Consider the following 16,658-nt stretch of genomic DNA (forward strand, 5'->3'; position numbering starts at 1 on the left):
ATTGGTCACGTGTATTTGAGCTGTGTTTTGGTGAATGTGTGTTTGTATCTTGTCTATTTTGGAAGGTGGCCTACTGGCGGAAAGTTTGTGTGTTTAGTAGTCTTTTTATTGTGGCTGTCTGCGACTCGACATCTCTACTATATGGTAAGTAGTAATTTATGCTTTTCATAATGTTGTCATTATTCCATCCCGAATTTTCCATTGTTATATTGAAACATTAATATCATAAATATCCTAAAATATAAAAATGTACCCTTCGTCACTAACGGGAGCCATAAGAACTCCTCCTCATTAGTTTTTAATTATAGTGTCAGAATGTGTAGAATGTAACTAGGGCTTTACATGTGTAAAAAGGAGTATGCAACCTCAACCATTTTCGAGAAAATAGAATTTGAAAATTTAAAGCAGTCTTATAATATACTTCGTGAAGTCACAAATGCTCACAGAGTGTGTGCAGTAAAATTCATAAGCGGTAATTTCACAAGCGTTTGGTCTCAGAATCGAACCTTACTGCCGCTACTTTTCTTTCGTTCCCACGTAATTCTAACAACAGATTTATTGTGACTGTGAAAGTTTAACACTTAGTACGTCATTTCTTATTTTTATAATCTTTACCGTGAAAAATTGGACTTTAAAATTTTGGAAGTAGTTTCCCATTGTAACCATATTTCTGCATTTGTAGCAATAAAATTGTTTCACAGAAAGAGCTGTTCACTGTACACAAGTGCTGTATTTAATCAAAATTTTGAAAATTCATTGTAAAGCGTTTCACTTCACAGACAGGTTAACTTTCTAATTATGTGGAAGTACCAGATACATCACTACATTTATTCGTAGAATCAGACATTTTGGAACTCTATCGAGTAACTACCCGAGTTGCAAACATCAAATAAAGTATTCTCTTAGTTTGTGGGTGCTGTTCCCTTTCTCGTTCCGTCAACCCGTAGTCATTTGTGCATATGCAGCTGTTTCTGGTGGGTCAAAATTACCTGTAAGAATACTGGAAAAAAGGTTCATTCAATGAGTTACAGAGTACCTGGATGTATACCAGAAAAATGGACTTGTGATGAGTTGGAACAAATCTGCAGGAAGTACTTGTAATGGGAAATTGCTTCCAAAATCGGAGTTTTGAAGGTAAAGATTATGAAAATAATAAACAATTATGTGATATTGATAATTTGCGCAGTTATACTAACTCTGTTGTGAAAATTATCTGAAAATGGAAAAAAGGATGTACTGTCAGAGAGATCCGATTCTGGGATCTCACATTTTTAAAACAAAGCACTTACTCACCAACCTGTGGACTTCCCACACAAAGTTTATAATGATGCCTAAAATTTTGAAACTAGAATTTCTCGAAAACGTTTGACGATTGAGTCTTCCTGTTTATATATGTTGAAATCTAGTTGTGCTGTACGCATCGTGTCAATACAAATCCAGTCAGTACGGGGAAGACGATACCGTCCCCTCGTAAGGCCGAAAAGACTGCTATTGTACGGGCAGTAGTTTGCAGCTTTAAAATTTTGAGTTTTATTTTTGTAACACTATGAAAACAAGATTAAGACTTCAGTGATTCGACAGAATAGTAATTCCGAGCTTAATGTAAAACTACAGTTCTGCTTCACGGATTGAGAGTGTGAAGCATTTTCTTATTTTTGAGTGTTGCTTAGCCCTGTGTAGGCTGATTGTTCTTAAACAAAATGTTCCTTTTCCACATTTGTATCATCCACAGGTCTGTGGTACATGTTTTTAGGAATATTATGAGATACTGTCCTTTCTAATGTGATTTTTGTGGGGAGGGCGAAGGGGGGGATAGAGACAGGGCATTATATTAAGTAGAAAGGCAATAAAAAGGATTAGTCAGAACTAATATCAAAACTTCTCCATAAATGTAACTTGATGCTTAGTGAACAGTGTTGGAATTGTCAAGGTCTTCACATTGTGTATGACTTTTCCCTTTTCCCCATTTTGGACATTTCATTACACCCATTGTATATTTTGTATTTATTTTTATGCTGACACTCAATTGGAATATACGGGGTGATTGGAATCTGCCACATTCGTTCATGTTCCTTCAGTCTATTTCGGAGAATTATACCTGCGTTGTGAGGTTCATTTACTTAAATTAACAAAACATAAACAATTGGTCATTTACGTATTCTTGCCGAGAATATGCTTAGCCCAGAAAAGGTGGGAGGACTGATCTGCAGTGTCAGTTTGTGAACTTTGTGTAGGTCATCATTCTTGCCCTTTCGTTCCTATACATATGTACTCTGCGGTGGCATCTGTTGTTGGGAATATTGATGTATTCAGAAGAAATGCAACTTTCATTCAGTGAACACTAGACAGAAAAATCATACATACGCAGATAACACTTACTTAAGAATAGTACAGAAAACTGAGCGCTGTTCAGCAGGTTTACTTTTCAGTACTCTTCCAGCAAAACTGAAAAATTTGAGTGATAAGCCCAAGTATTTAAATCCAAAGCAAAAGATTTCCTTGTGACATACTACTCCTATTTTGTACAAGATTTCCTTATAGTAGTTGGGAACTACATTTTGTTTATAAATCTTCTAATTGTAGTGGTTAATAAAAAAATAAATGGAGAAGAGAGACCGTGAAAAAAGGAAAAAAATGAAAAGCAAATCGGACTTTGTATTACAGAAAAGCTATCGGACTTCGTTATTCGGAAAAGCTATTGTTGGGGTGGTCCTTGTGGCGTTTTTGAGCAAAAGTTAAACCAATTTCCACTACAAAAATTATTGAAAAAGAACAGAGAATAACAAAATGTAACTGACAGGGGGAAATGGCGTAGCTTAGAGTTCATTCTTTACCGGGTTAACATGTCTTCTTTTGTGCGGCGTCCAGGTCTTCAAAAATCTCCTTCAATTCTGCGTGAAAAGTCTGCTCCGAAATCTTGCAATTGTACAGGAATCACTAATTTATACCAATTAAAATCATCTTGATACTGTATGCAATTTAATTTACTTTGCTACTTCCATCCTCCGAATTTCTTAACAACTTCCACAATATGTCTACACATTAAAATCAGATCAAGACTGGGTAATAAGTTTTTTTAATGTCTTCATCAGATCACGTCTGCCTTAAGCTTCGGCTATCAAGAGACAAACAAGAAAACGGGTAGAAAAACAAAAAAGAGTTACAATTTTAGTATTTTCTCTGCCGTCGAGCGCTCATACCGCTGTGACGGCACAATTCATGTCTGAGGGAACAAGTGCAGCGCGGCGAAATTCAAAGTCTCGCTACATAATCTTCTAATTCTGCAAAATATGTATTGACTCTTTGGATGACCAAGTACCTTTGGCTCACTAGGTCCCACTTGATTTTTAAAAAAATTTAAGTAAATAAATAAATAAAATTACATTATATTACATTACATTACATATGTTACATTAAAATAACTGAACCAATCTTTGCTTATTACAGTTTATACAAACCCGTAAAAAATTAATAATAATAATAACAATAATAATAATAATAATCCCCGTGGAGACCCGGGAAAAGAATAGGCCCCCGGTATGTCCTGCCAGTCGTAAAAGACGACGAAAAGAACAAACCACTAATAGGGCTAACCCCCCTTTTAGTGTGATTAGTTGGTTCAGGACAGAACTAAAGAAGCCTCGGACAAGCGCCGTCATGGTCGGGGACGACGCTTGAACCCTATGCCCGCCCACAATGGTAACGACACTGCTAGCCAACTGGAAAATGATTTAAATCCAAATAGAGGTGTTTTGCGGGATATGCTTGCTGCAACCACCCTAGAAGGAAAACAAAGACAGAGGATGAGATGGTCAGATGAAGTTAATCGACACGTCATGTTCTGTTATTACCAATCAACAAACCTAGGAACCAACACAACTGGATACAGATCACAAGTATACACAACATTTATTACCAGATACCCAGGATTAAAATTTTTAACATAACAATGTCTAGCTGATCAGATTCGTGTAATAATCAAAAATAACAGGATACCCCAGTCAGAATTAGAAAACATCAAACAACAAGTACAACAAATACTGGAACAAAATAATGTGCAATCAGAAGAAGAAGAAAATATAGTAATGGACTCAAACATCCCAGAGCAAACAAACAAAGAACAACATGCGTCAATTAAACAATCAGAGGAAAACGAAATCTTAAGACAGCCACCAGAACAAGCACAAATAGAACATGAAGAGACACACATGTTAGATATAGAAGAGAAATTTCAGCTGACATATATAGAATACAAAGACACAAATACAGACATTAGACCATTCTTGCATAGACCCCCAAATAACCCACAAGTCGAAACAACAATAACAACTATCAACGCAATCATACACAACAAAATAAATGAAAACACAACTATGGAAGAGTTACAACTACTGGTTTATATAGGAGCACTCACTACACTAAATATACGCACTAGGCAGAGATCAGAACCGACCAACACACAGAAGAAACCCACAAAACCAGCATGGCAACACAGACTACAGATCAGAATAGAAAAACTGAGAAAAGACATCGGACAGCTAACACAATTTATAAGAAATGAAGTGTCAGAAAAAAAACAAAAAAGGTTAGGTAAAATCTCACAACAAGAAGTGATAGAGCAATTAGATGAAAAGAAGCAGAAATTACAAGCTTTGGCCAAACGACTTAGGAGATACAAAAAAAGTGAAAATAGAAGGAAACAAAACCCAACATTCAACACACACCAAAAGAAATTTTACCAGACAATAGTTAACACACACATTAAAATAGACAATCTACCAAGCATAACAGACATGGAACACTTCTGGAGCAACGTATGGTCAAACCCGGTACAACATAAAAGGCATGCACGGTGGATACAAGCAGAAACACACACATACAAGATGATACCGCGGATGCCTGAAGTGATAATTTTGCAACATGAAGTCACCCAAGCAATTAATTCTACTCACAATTGGAAAGCCCCTGGAAAAGCTAAAATAGCAAATTTCTGGCTAAAGAAGTTCACCTCAACACATTCACATCTAACTAAATTATTTAACAGTTACATTGCAGACCCATACACATTCCCTGATACACTTACACATGGAATAACTTATCTGAAACCTAAAGATCAAGCAGACACAGAAAACCCAGCTAAATATCACCCCATAACATGCCTACCAACAATCTACAAAATATTAACTTCAGTCATTACACAGAAATTAATGACACATACAACACAGAACAAAATTATAAATGAAGAACAAAAAGGCTGTTGCAAAGGAGCACGAGGATGTAAAGAGCGACTGATAATAGATGCAGAGGTGACATACCAAACTAAAACTAAACAAAGGTCGCTACACTATGCATACATTGATTACCAAAAAGCTTTTGATAGTGTACCCCACTCATTGTTACTACATATATTGGAAATATACAAAGCAGTTCCTAAATTGATACAGTTCCTAAACATAGTAATGAAAAATCGGAAAACCTCACTTAATATATAAACAAATTCAAATAATATCACATCACAGCCAATACAGATTAAGCTTGGAATATACCTAGGAGACTCATTAAGTCCTTTCTGGTTCTGCCTTGCCGTGAACCCACTATCCAACATGCTAAATAATACAAATTATGGATACAATATTACTTGAACATACCCACACAAAATCACACATTTGCTATACATGGATGATCTAAAACTACTGGCAGCAACAAATCAACAACTCAACCAATTACTAAAGATAACAGAAGTATTCAGCAATGATATAAATATGGCTTTTGGAACAGACAAATGTAAGAAAAATAGCATAGTCAAGGGAAAACACACCTAACAAGAAGATTACATATTGGATAACCACAGCGACTGCATAGAAGCGATGGAAAAAACAGATGCCTATAAATATCTAGGATACAGACAAAAAATAGGAAAAGATAATACAAATATTAAAGAAGAACTAAAAGAAAAATATAGACAAAGACTAACAAAAATACTGAAAACAGAATTGACAGCAAGAAACAAGACAAAAGCTATAAATACGTATGCTATACCAATATTGACCTACTCATTTGGAGTGGTGAAATGGAGTAACACAGACCTAGAAGCACTCAATACACTTACACGATCACAATGCCACAAATATAGAATACATCACATACATTCAGCAACAGAAAGATTCACATTAAGCAGAAAGGAAGGAGGAAGGGGATTTATCGACATAAAAAACCTACATTATGGACAGGTAGACAATTTAAGAAAATTCTTTATAGAACGAGCAGAAACTAGGAAAATACACAAAGCAATCACTCATATAAATACATCGGCTACACCACTGCAATTTCATAACCACTTATACAACCCTTTAGATCACATAACATCAACAGATACGAAGAAAGTAAATTGGAAACACACATCGATGAAGACGCATCCAACACATGGCTAAGAAAAGGCAATATAGACAGTGAGATGGAAGGATTCATAATTGCAATACAGTATCAAACAATAAACACCAGATATTACAGCAAGCATATTATTAAAGATCCCAATACCACAACAGATAAATGCAGACTTTGCAAACAACAAATAGAAACAGTGGATCACATCACAAGCGGATGTACAATACTAGCAAATACAGAATACACCAGAAGACATGAAAATGTAGCAAAAATAATACATCAACAACTTGCCATACAACATAAACTAATAAACCAACACGTTCCCACATACAAGTATGCACCACAAAATGTACTGGAGAATGATGAATACAAATTATACTGCAACAGAACCATTATAACAGATAAAACACCACCACATAACAAACCTGACAACATACTCACCAATAAAAAAAGAAATTAACACAACTAATCGAAATGTTCGTACCCAATACAACAAATATACAGAAGAAAACAGGAGAAAAAATTGAACAATACATCCAACTGGCTGAGGAAGTCAAGGACATGTGGCATCAGGATAAAGTTGACATTATAACAATTATACTATCAACTACAGGAGTCATACCACACAATATCCAGCAGTACATCAACACAATACAGCTATATCCAAACGTGTATATACAACTAGAGAAATCTGTAATTATTGACACTTGTTCAATTACCCAAAAGTTCCTAAATGCAATGTAAAATATACCGTACAGTTAAAAGGAAGTCACACTTGATCAAGGTCCGCGTCACTTTCCATTTTTAACCAGTCATAATGTCTGAGAAAGGAAAGAAATAATAATAGTAATAATAATAATAAAATGTGAAGATCTTGTCAACATATAGGTCTGTGTGAACACCAAAGTGTTACCTGATACTACCGGAGATTAATTGGTTAATAAATCGTATAAATAGACTTAAAAAAATCTCTGGCCAAACTGAAGGTTGCCCTTATGTCGGCATTTGTTGTTTAGATAAAAAGCGGTGTTCCACTCGCTTCACATATTAAACTGCGTATGTTGGCCCGTTCTTAACTTGATGAGCTCCAGTTCCTTCCATCAGTGTCACGGGCACAAGGTTCGGTTGATTTAGGCTGTTGTTTAGCACTCTTTTGCCCACTGGTGCCGTGTCCTAGTCTCGAGAAATGAGATGGTAGTGTCACAGGGCTGGACGCAGAATATGCGTCGTGCTTTGCTTCTTTCCCCTTGTTCCACGTCTTCACCTTGTTTTGGGGTCTGCTGCAAGACACCTTGGACAGTCTTATATTTCTGTACTGTGCTGATGACTAGCTCCAACGTTTAATCTCTTGTTTTGAAACTTTATAAAACTATTATTTCACTTTTTGCAATGTACTTTGCTCAAAGAATGCTCAAAGAAAACTGATTAGTCTGAAAAGTTAAAATAAATAAATTAATAATTATCATAGGGGATGAGAATAAAACAGTGGTTTCTTCTCGGAGGTCACTGTCCGTCAACAAAATGTGAAGTTCTGACGGGACCGGCAACAGGCCGCTACTGACTATGTGAACAGAGCTTTGTTGCTTCGATCCAACCCGTTCGTCACTAAACAGAGTAAACAGATAGTAATTAAAACAAATTCCCGATTACTCAGGTGCAGATTATCCAACTTGCAGATAGTCGGTGCATAGTTATGGAATTTTGAAAGAATAAAATAATAAATCAGAGATAATTAGAATGAATCTTTTCATTCAGAATACAAATTTCTGTTAGTGAAGACACAGATGACGAAAACATCCTCGTTTGACGAAACAGCAGTACCGGTGGGATTCGAGTAGCTTCGTGATCCAGATACAGTGAATGAAGTGCGTTCGAAGAAGGATGAGGCAAATATAGTAAACAAAATGCATTCAGTAGAGGAAGAGAGTTAAGGCAAAGCGGTCGGGGAACCTATTATTGTGCATACTGAGGCACTAAAATTCATCAATCCATTACTAGCGGATGTGAGAGAAAATTCATGTGGCTGTACTGATCATTTGACACTCGGGAAAAGACTGTCGGTGTCGGGGGAAAAAAGAATGAAAAAGATAAACAAAAAAAAGTTGGTCAACTACATCCGGAAAGTGAACTGAAGGCAAGTTATAGAAAACAAAGTATTTTAAGTATAGTTTTGTTTGATTGTTTTATAATTGCAGTAAACTGCTGTTTCGGATTTTCTGCGGTTTTACATTATCCGTGCTGTCTCGGGTCCAAATTAGCCCAGATAGTTGGGATCGTACTGTATCTCCAAATTAGTGTTGGCAAAAATTCATTAAATATGTTTTATTAAACAAGTATTCCAGTTTCATTGCTCAGATGCCAGAGATAACTTTCAGATAAAATATCCTGCAGTCTCTGCTTCAGGAAGAGGAGGAGGAGGCGGACATCGTGGACTTGGACCACCAACGGACCGCCCCGGAGGCTTCAGCTGCAGACGTCACCCGCAGAGGCGGCGACAGTGCGGCCGTGCCGGCGGGGCCGGGCGGCGAGACACCGACGGGCATCGAGAAGGCCGTCCCGGAGACTTCCGCCCGGCGCACTGGGACCGGAGGTGCCGTGCCCGTGGCACATGTCGTCGGCTCTGTCAAGGTGGGAATAGTGGCAGCTCTGAGTGAGCCTCCCCACCTCCACATAACTGTGGCACCACTCACCCGTACGAACCTGCTCGCTGTAGTCGAGCCTTGGTCCCCGTCTACAATTTTTACTGTCCCTCACCTCACCCTCCACATATACAAACTGACGATTCCCTGTCGACTCGAGACGTGTTCTATCGACCGATTCCTAATTTCAGCAAGTTGTGCCAGTTTTTCCCCGTATCAATTCATTACCTTCTTTAACTACCCACCTAATCTTTCGCATTCTGCTGCAGCACCACATTTCAAAAGGTTCTATTCTTATTCTCGTCTGAACTACTTATTATCCACACTTCACTTTTATACGAGGCTACACTCGAGACAAACACTTTCAGAAAATATTTCCTAGCACATAAATTTATTGTAGACATTAACAAATGTCTCTCTTTTTGGAAATGCCTTTCTTACTGTTGCCATTCCAATTTTTATATCTTCTACACTTCTACGATAATCAGTTACTCTACTGCCGACATAGCAAAAATTGTCTACTTTTAGTGTGTCATCTCCCAGTCGGTTTGCCTCGGCATCAGCCGATTTAATTCCACTGCATTCCGTTATCCCCATTCTACTTCCGTCAGTATTCGTCTCACAACACCTTCTCGAAACTCTATTCTGACGTTCTTACTCGTGTTGCGAGTAGTTTGCCATCTCTGACAGAATTAAAATGTCTTCGGTAAAGTGCAAAGTTTTTATTTCTTCTCTCTGAACTTAAATTCCTTTTCCAAATTTCTCCTCGGCTTCTTCCACTTTTTACTCATTGTAATAATTGAATAATAATTAAATAACAATTGAATAACACGTCTACAGGCTACAACCCTGCCTTACACCCTTTCCGATTACTATTTCCATTCTGTGTCCTGTTTCTGCTAGGTTATAGATGACTTTTGTTCCCTCTGTTTTACTGGTGTACGGTAAATGTAGTGTTCGTACAGTAATTTTTGGCCACCTGGAAAAGGAGTAGATTTTTAAATGTTTGTTTCACAAAGTTCCGTACTATTTTGCTAACCACGGCAGGTTTTCCCCGAGCCACAGTATCACCGAGCCGCCGTTCCCCTGTCGCAGAGGCAGTACGGAATGCGGCCGGCGCGCGGGGCCGGCAGCAGTGTGGAGAACCTGCTGGCGGCGTACGAGGCAAAGGAGATGGTGTGCCCGTCCTGCCACCGCTTCTTCCTGGGGGTGTCGGCCCTGCAGCAGCACGTGCGCGTGGCGCACGACGGCCGCGTCGGCCCGCCCCCGCTCAAAAGTGAGTGCATTTTTGTCTACTCGTGTACTCTCCAGTTCGCTGTACAGTGCAGGTCGGAGGGTACCTTCTACCTCGGCTAATCGTCCGTTCAACTCGCAAATGGAGCGGTGCGATGCTTCTTTGTGAGCCTCGATTCCTCTTATCTTGTCTTTGCAGTCCTTACACGAAATGTACATTGGCAGTATTAGAATCTTTCTGCAGCCGGCTGTGTGGTCTAGTTCTCGAAATTTTTCTCGGTATTTTGCAAAAAAGGAAGTTGTCTTCCTTCTGGGGATTCCCATTTTAGTTCGTAAAGCGCCTCAGTAACATTGTCGTGATGATCGTACCTACCTATAAAAAATCTAGCGGCACACCTCTGAATTGCTTCGATATATTGTTTAATCCGGCCGGTTGACGGTCCCGAACACTAGAGCACTAGTCGACAGTGAGTTGCACGAGTGTTTTGTTCAGTTTCCATAATATGTAATCTACACTTTCCCAATATTCTCCCAGTAAACCCGAGTCGACAATTCGCCTTTCCTAAAATCTATGTGTTGCGCTCGTACCATTTTGAGTCGCTTTGCGACATTGCGGCTATATATTTAATTGACGTGATCGTGTCGAGCTGGACATCACTATTAAAGGGTTTCTTTTCTTACTCGTCTCGTATATTGCTTCCTCAATTTACAAATATCCGGGTTTGGGAGTGAGTGAATGTCATCTTTTCCAACTGTGGTATTTCGAAGACTTCCCTCGTATTTGTCAGGTGTCAATTGCAAATTTTTTCTCTGTAAGTCTACCTTTATTCAAAGTGGTTGTGGGACCTTGGCTGTTCCGTGTAAATGTCAAAACAAAACACCTTCAGCCATCTAAATTCGCAGTTATTATTTTATTTGTGCAACCAGTTTTAGCGTTAGGTTGAGCCGTCTTCGAGCCTCCTGACCGACGTATAGGAAGAATCCCATCTCCCGTACACTCGAAATCGATTGTCGATTGAAGGGATTGCTGTGTTAAGAAGAAATCTACAGATATCAGTAACTGCACGCTGACCCCTATTTCGACTCTGTAAGAGATGCGATTCTTCCTACATGTCGGCCGGGGGCCTGAAGATGGTGCAATATAACACTGAAACTGGTTGCACATATAAAATAAAACTGGAAATTTAGATGGGTGAAGATGTTTTGATTTGACATTTGCACATTTTGTCAGTTGCCGCTTTTCCTCCGGCCTGACTGCACGGCATGCTAGCAATTGTTTACCGATGCCGTCAAAGGACAAAACAATATCACCTACCAAAATGCTGTGCCAAACCTAAAAAATGTTACAAATAAGGTAAATATCCTTCACAAAAAAAATACCAAAAGTGCCTCTGGAGAGAGAGAGAGAGAGAGAGAGAGAGAGAGAGAGAGAGAATCAGTGGTTTCTACAAAATTTCATTAGTAGCACAAATTAACGTGGTAGCTGTCCAACTTGTAAAGTAATAACCACGCTGACTATGCAGCTTTGTGTGCGATGACTATGTAGGGACACATGTAGTTCAGAAATTGCGAAATGTTAAAATACGAAGCTATTAAATTTTAGATATTATCATAGCAGACAGAAAAAGTAAAAGATAGAAAGATACAATAGGCAGTGAAGTAAGCTGATGTAACCATAAGCTGCTTATCTCCTTAAATTTATGTAAATGAAAGACATTATTTTTTGAGACAGAAGTTTTAATGTGCACAGTAATTTCCAAGGCCGACCAAGAATCTTCTGGAAATCTTAATTTTATAATTTCACTATTTCATAAACTAACATGTTATTTTAGTAAGATTGCAATAAGAAAAATCATGTATACAAAACTACAGGGCATCTGGAAAGTTGTCGTGTACCGTATTTACTCGAATCTAAGCCGCACTTTTTTTCCGGTTTTTGAAATCCAAAAAACCGTCTGCGGCTTAGAATCGAGTGCAAAGCAAGCGGAAGTTCTGAAAAATGTCGGTTGGTGCCGCCACAACTAACTTCTGCCGTCGAATATATGTAGCGCTACACAGGCATGCTTTGTAGGCACAAAGATAAATGCTGGCGCCAAAACCTCTGTGTCAGTAAATAGATTTTTCAAAAAAAAGATGGAAGACGAGCTTTTTTTCTACGCCTCGAGTTTCGACCACTGCATTTTCATACATTATCCAACGAAGTAAATACAAACTCCGTATTGTTCATCTTCGAATGTAGCAGAATTTCAATGTACTACGGAAATCCGACTGGCAAGACCGTTTGGGACGTTTGTCAATATGGCCAACTCTACGTTCTGAAATTTTTCCTACCTGTGACAAGAGATGGTTGCTAATAGGAACTTTTATGAATTGTGAATCACATGCAGTATCCTCTTCACCATAAGAATAATATGAATATAAACATTTTGCCATGTTTTCTTTCGTGTTTGCTGCTATCTCATTTAAATCCTGCCTGCCTAATAAACTACGAAACTAGAGTGAGACAACAGCAAACGCGGAAGAATATACGTATCATGTTTATATTCGTATTAAGTGACACAGTCAGAAATGAAGCACGGCAACTGACTAGATTTTCAAATCTAAGATGACTCTAATTTCTGTGCAGAATTTGATGTACTAAAGAAGCGGCCACAAAGATTTTCAAACGGAGAAAAATTTTCGCCTAACTGTCGTTCAGAACATGTTCTATCATACGCAGTCTATTATTTGGTTCTTGTTGATCATTATCAAAGAAAGCAGCAGTGTAAGTAACAACAAGTAGCAGTCTCTTGCCATTGTTTTGCTAATGAGACGATTCCTCTCTCTTTTTTTTTTTTTTTTTATTGTTAGCGGCAGTAGCGCGCACAAAAGCAAGCTATGCCGCGAGCGGCGACAGTCCGTAAACACGCACTATCAGAATGCGACAAACAATGCATGACACAGTACAGTAATGCATTTTCAGCTTAGAGTGACGTAAGCACCTATAACAAAGAAAACGGCACTTATCAGATCGAAGCAAAATAAGCAATAGATTCAAACCAGACGAAGCACATGAAAAAGGAAGGGTACCCGTATAAATACGGACGGAGCGGCTGACACATAGCAATGGCTACCTGGTAAAGCTTAACTGCTAAGCTTACGACTCGAACCAAACTACTGTAGCTGTATCGTCATTCATTCGACCTAAATTGTGTCTCATATTACAATGGACCAACTTTGATTCGATTTGGACGTGCGGCCTAAAACTTTTCTCTCCCCTTGAATTTCGAGTCTCAAATTTCAGATGCGACTTAGATTCGGGAAATTTTTTTTCCTTTATTTCGAGTCTCATTTTTCAGGTGCGGCTTAGATTCGAGTGCGGCTTAGATTCGAGTGCGGCTTAGATTCGAGTAAATACGGTAGTTAAGTGTTGCAAATGATGACCACAGGCAGCTACACAAGTCCAAAATGACTTAATTTAATCGAAAAACCCATGTTACAGATGTGATTGTGGTGCTTCTCCCATATGTGGTTATTTCAGTTTTGTAGTTACATAGTGTACACGGGTGATTGCAAAACATTACAGATTTTGCTGCTCCCCAAAGAAATAAGTCTGGTGGAGCAAGGTCAGAAAGTTAGGGGCAATAGGTTTTCTGAGATGACGCATTCCCCAGAAAACTCTTTCAGGAGACGGCATATTGTCGTTAGCTGTGTCCGCAGGTTTGCAACTTGTCAAAACTGTGAGTAGTAGATTTCATCTTCCTTTAGCTGGCCGATGAAGTCGCAGGTCATTAAACGCTAATGTTCACTATCCACAATTCCTTCAAAAATTTTGTTCACTAATGCACTGTATGCATATTGCTACCCACATACAAATTTTCTGGTCGTGCGATGGTGTTCCGAGCGCAGCAAAACGATTCTCTGTTGACCGTAATCGTGTTTTGTGTGTTAACATGACTAGAGAGGTGGAACGAGGTATAATCTGTATAAGAGGTGACATCACGAATATCTCTGGTATTCCCCTCAGTAAAAGATGTAAACCGTTTGCAGTAACAGATTCACTTTTCATAATCTGCATTGTTCAATTTGTGTGCTCCTGTCACTCTGTATGGGAACAGTTTTGGTATTTGCCTAACCCCTTCTCAATAAGTCTACAAAATGCGATGAGGTATGGCTGTTTCTGGGAATTTTTCAGGAAATGCCTCTTGCACTAAATTGTGTATTTATTGCCTTATCGAAACACACATTTGACAAAAAACAAATTGAACGTCTGAACACTACGCATTACATTCAGTAGCTTTCATCCACTGAAACTAACTGTTACATGTTATGTAACAGTAGAATGAATTAATAGAAAAATCTCATATCTACAGAAAAAACAGTTCCACAACTTCGTTTCGAGTTTCCGACTTAATCTACACCCGTAGTTCAGTGCACAGTGATTTTCAAATACACTGTAGAGGTGTTTCGTGGTATTACCTCGTGTCGTGGTGCATGTCGAGCGTGTTCTGTCACCGGAAGCACGTACATTCACTTTACCTCATAAAGAAATTCCGGTCGCCACGCTTGCAGTTAATTACTTTTGTAATTGTGCTGTGCAGTGTCATAGAACCATGTTGTCGGTCTTCATCTCCTTGTAGACGTGTGTGAGTGCTGGAGGAGAGCTTTAATCTGTCCGAACTATCAAATAACGTAAACAACTTAGCGTCAACTCTTCTATGTTTTATGTACAGTGTTATCTCTGTACAGTGTCGGTTACAGTAGCGGGTGATCAGATCTAACTTCATAGTTCGATTGACAGATTACAATATGTGTGGCTTGCTCTGACAACAGCTGTCCAGCTCTTTCAAATAGTGACGTTTCTCGTTTTTTACGTGTTAACATTCTTGCACGTTGCTGTTGCGTCTTTGGCCTCCAGAGCAGCTTCAAACTGCGGTATTGGAAGAAGTGCTCCACCACAGCAGTCGGAGAAGATTACTTGCCGCCGCGCGTTAGCGATGTCTGGAATTGGTGTGACTTTCATTTCGCCAGCTCATTCCCAAAACAGGAGTGTGCACAGTAGGACGTCGGAACACTTAACAGCTATCTAAGTTTTCACCTGCACAGACATCTTTTGTCAGCCTAAGAGACTAAAAATGCAAAATGTTACCCCATAGAACTGCATGTTACACTACACCGTCAACAGTGGAATTCTGACAAAATTGCATTGTAACATCATCGTGGAATATAAGATTTTTTTTTACCTGGCCTTAACCCGTGTCTGTACGGGGTTGTGTTAATCTGGGTTTGCTGTCACCACCTCTTCCACCCGGGGTCAGAATTTGTGTACCTCAGCTCTCTGTATCTGAGTGGAAGTATGAGAATGTTTGTGAATCGCGTAACTGAGTTGGGACGGGGGGTACCGATCCGATGTTCACCTAGTCGGATGCGATAGCTGTGGTGGCCGGCACACTGGCTCGTGTCGTTAATCCGCAGGGTGGATTCAATCTGGGGCTGGCGCTCCTCCTCGAAGTGGTGTGCCAGCATGCGCGAGACTATCCAGGCAGGTATGTTAATTTTCGTTACTAGTAACTTTTTTTTTTAAGTATAAAGCTTTTAGAAAAAGTGAAATGTGCATTTGAAAAGGAGAATGAGGGCTTTTAAATAAGCAAAGCCAATCTTGAAACACATGAATATTGGGAATTTGAATAACACAATCTTAGTAAATTGTGAATTTAGAATGTTTCTTTAAATATAAGGTTTCTCTGTGAATCGTCGACAGTATTGGCATTGGGATTTCGTAAACTGTACCGTGAATGATAAGATGTTGTGAAATACTGCGAGGCTAAGAATTTAGCAATTCTAAGTATTTGTGGTATATGCCTTATGTGTATAGTGGAAAACTGAAAAGAGAAGAAATTTCTGTGTGTGCGGTTTGGGTCCGTGGTGTAGGTATTTCAAGTCAGTATAAAATCTTAACAAACGTTCTGCACTCAAATGTTCACAGGTTCGTGACATTTACAGTCAGTTGTCAACGTGATGACATTTGTCGGTCGAGATACGTGTTCGTCTGACACTGTCACATTGCGATGTATGTCTGTATTATTACTGTTTTCTGCACTGCCTTGCAGTGATGCGATCTGTAGACATTACTGGCCTCTCTGAGCCCAATGGGTCAGCTATGTGAACGCTTTGTGCCCTCCATTCTCTGTATAGGTCCAAACCATTTTAACCCACTCTTTTCAGTTGTATCATTCAATTTTTCTACTCACTTTTCCTTCCTTACATCTTCATTCAGGTCTCTCCTTGTTTTCCACACAGCCACATTTCCAGACAAAATTCTTAAAGAGCAAACAGAACTAAAATCACAAGCAATATTTAGAAAACTTTATTGACAACCTGAGGATAAGTTTCAGCATCTCACAATACCAGAAAATAACGAAA

At 38.9% G+C, this 16,658-nt stretch overlaps 1 protein-coding gene across 1 annotated transcript in view; it reads left to right on the forward strand.

The window, feature by feature from the left end:
* LOC124720215 overlaps window positions 1–16,658 on the forward strand; it is a 364,115-nt gene that overhangs the window by 288,719 nt on the left and 58,738 nt on the right. The window contains exons 26-27 of the mRNA XM_047245536.1: window positions 8,788–9,012; window positions 10,071–10,299. Of these exons, the coding sequence (XP_047101492.1) occupies window positions 8,788–9,012; window positions 10,071–10,299 (454 nt within the window). The remainder of the gene's footprint in view (window positions 1–8,787; window positions 9,013–10,070; window positions 10,300–16,658) is intronic.

Source organism: Schistocerca piceifrons, chromosome 11 (genome assembly GCF_021461385.2).
Source record: "Schistocerca piceifrons isolate TAMUIC-IGC-003096 chromosome 11, iqSchPice1.1, whole genome shotgun sequence".
In the NCBI taxonomy this organism is placed as follows: Eukaryota; Metazoa; Arthropoda; class Insecta; order Orthoptera; family Acrididae; genus Schistocerca; species Schistocerca piceifrons.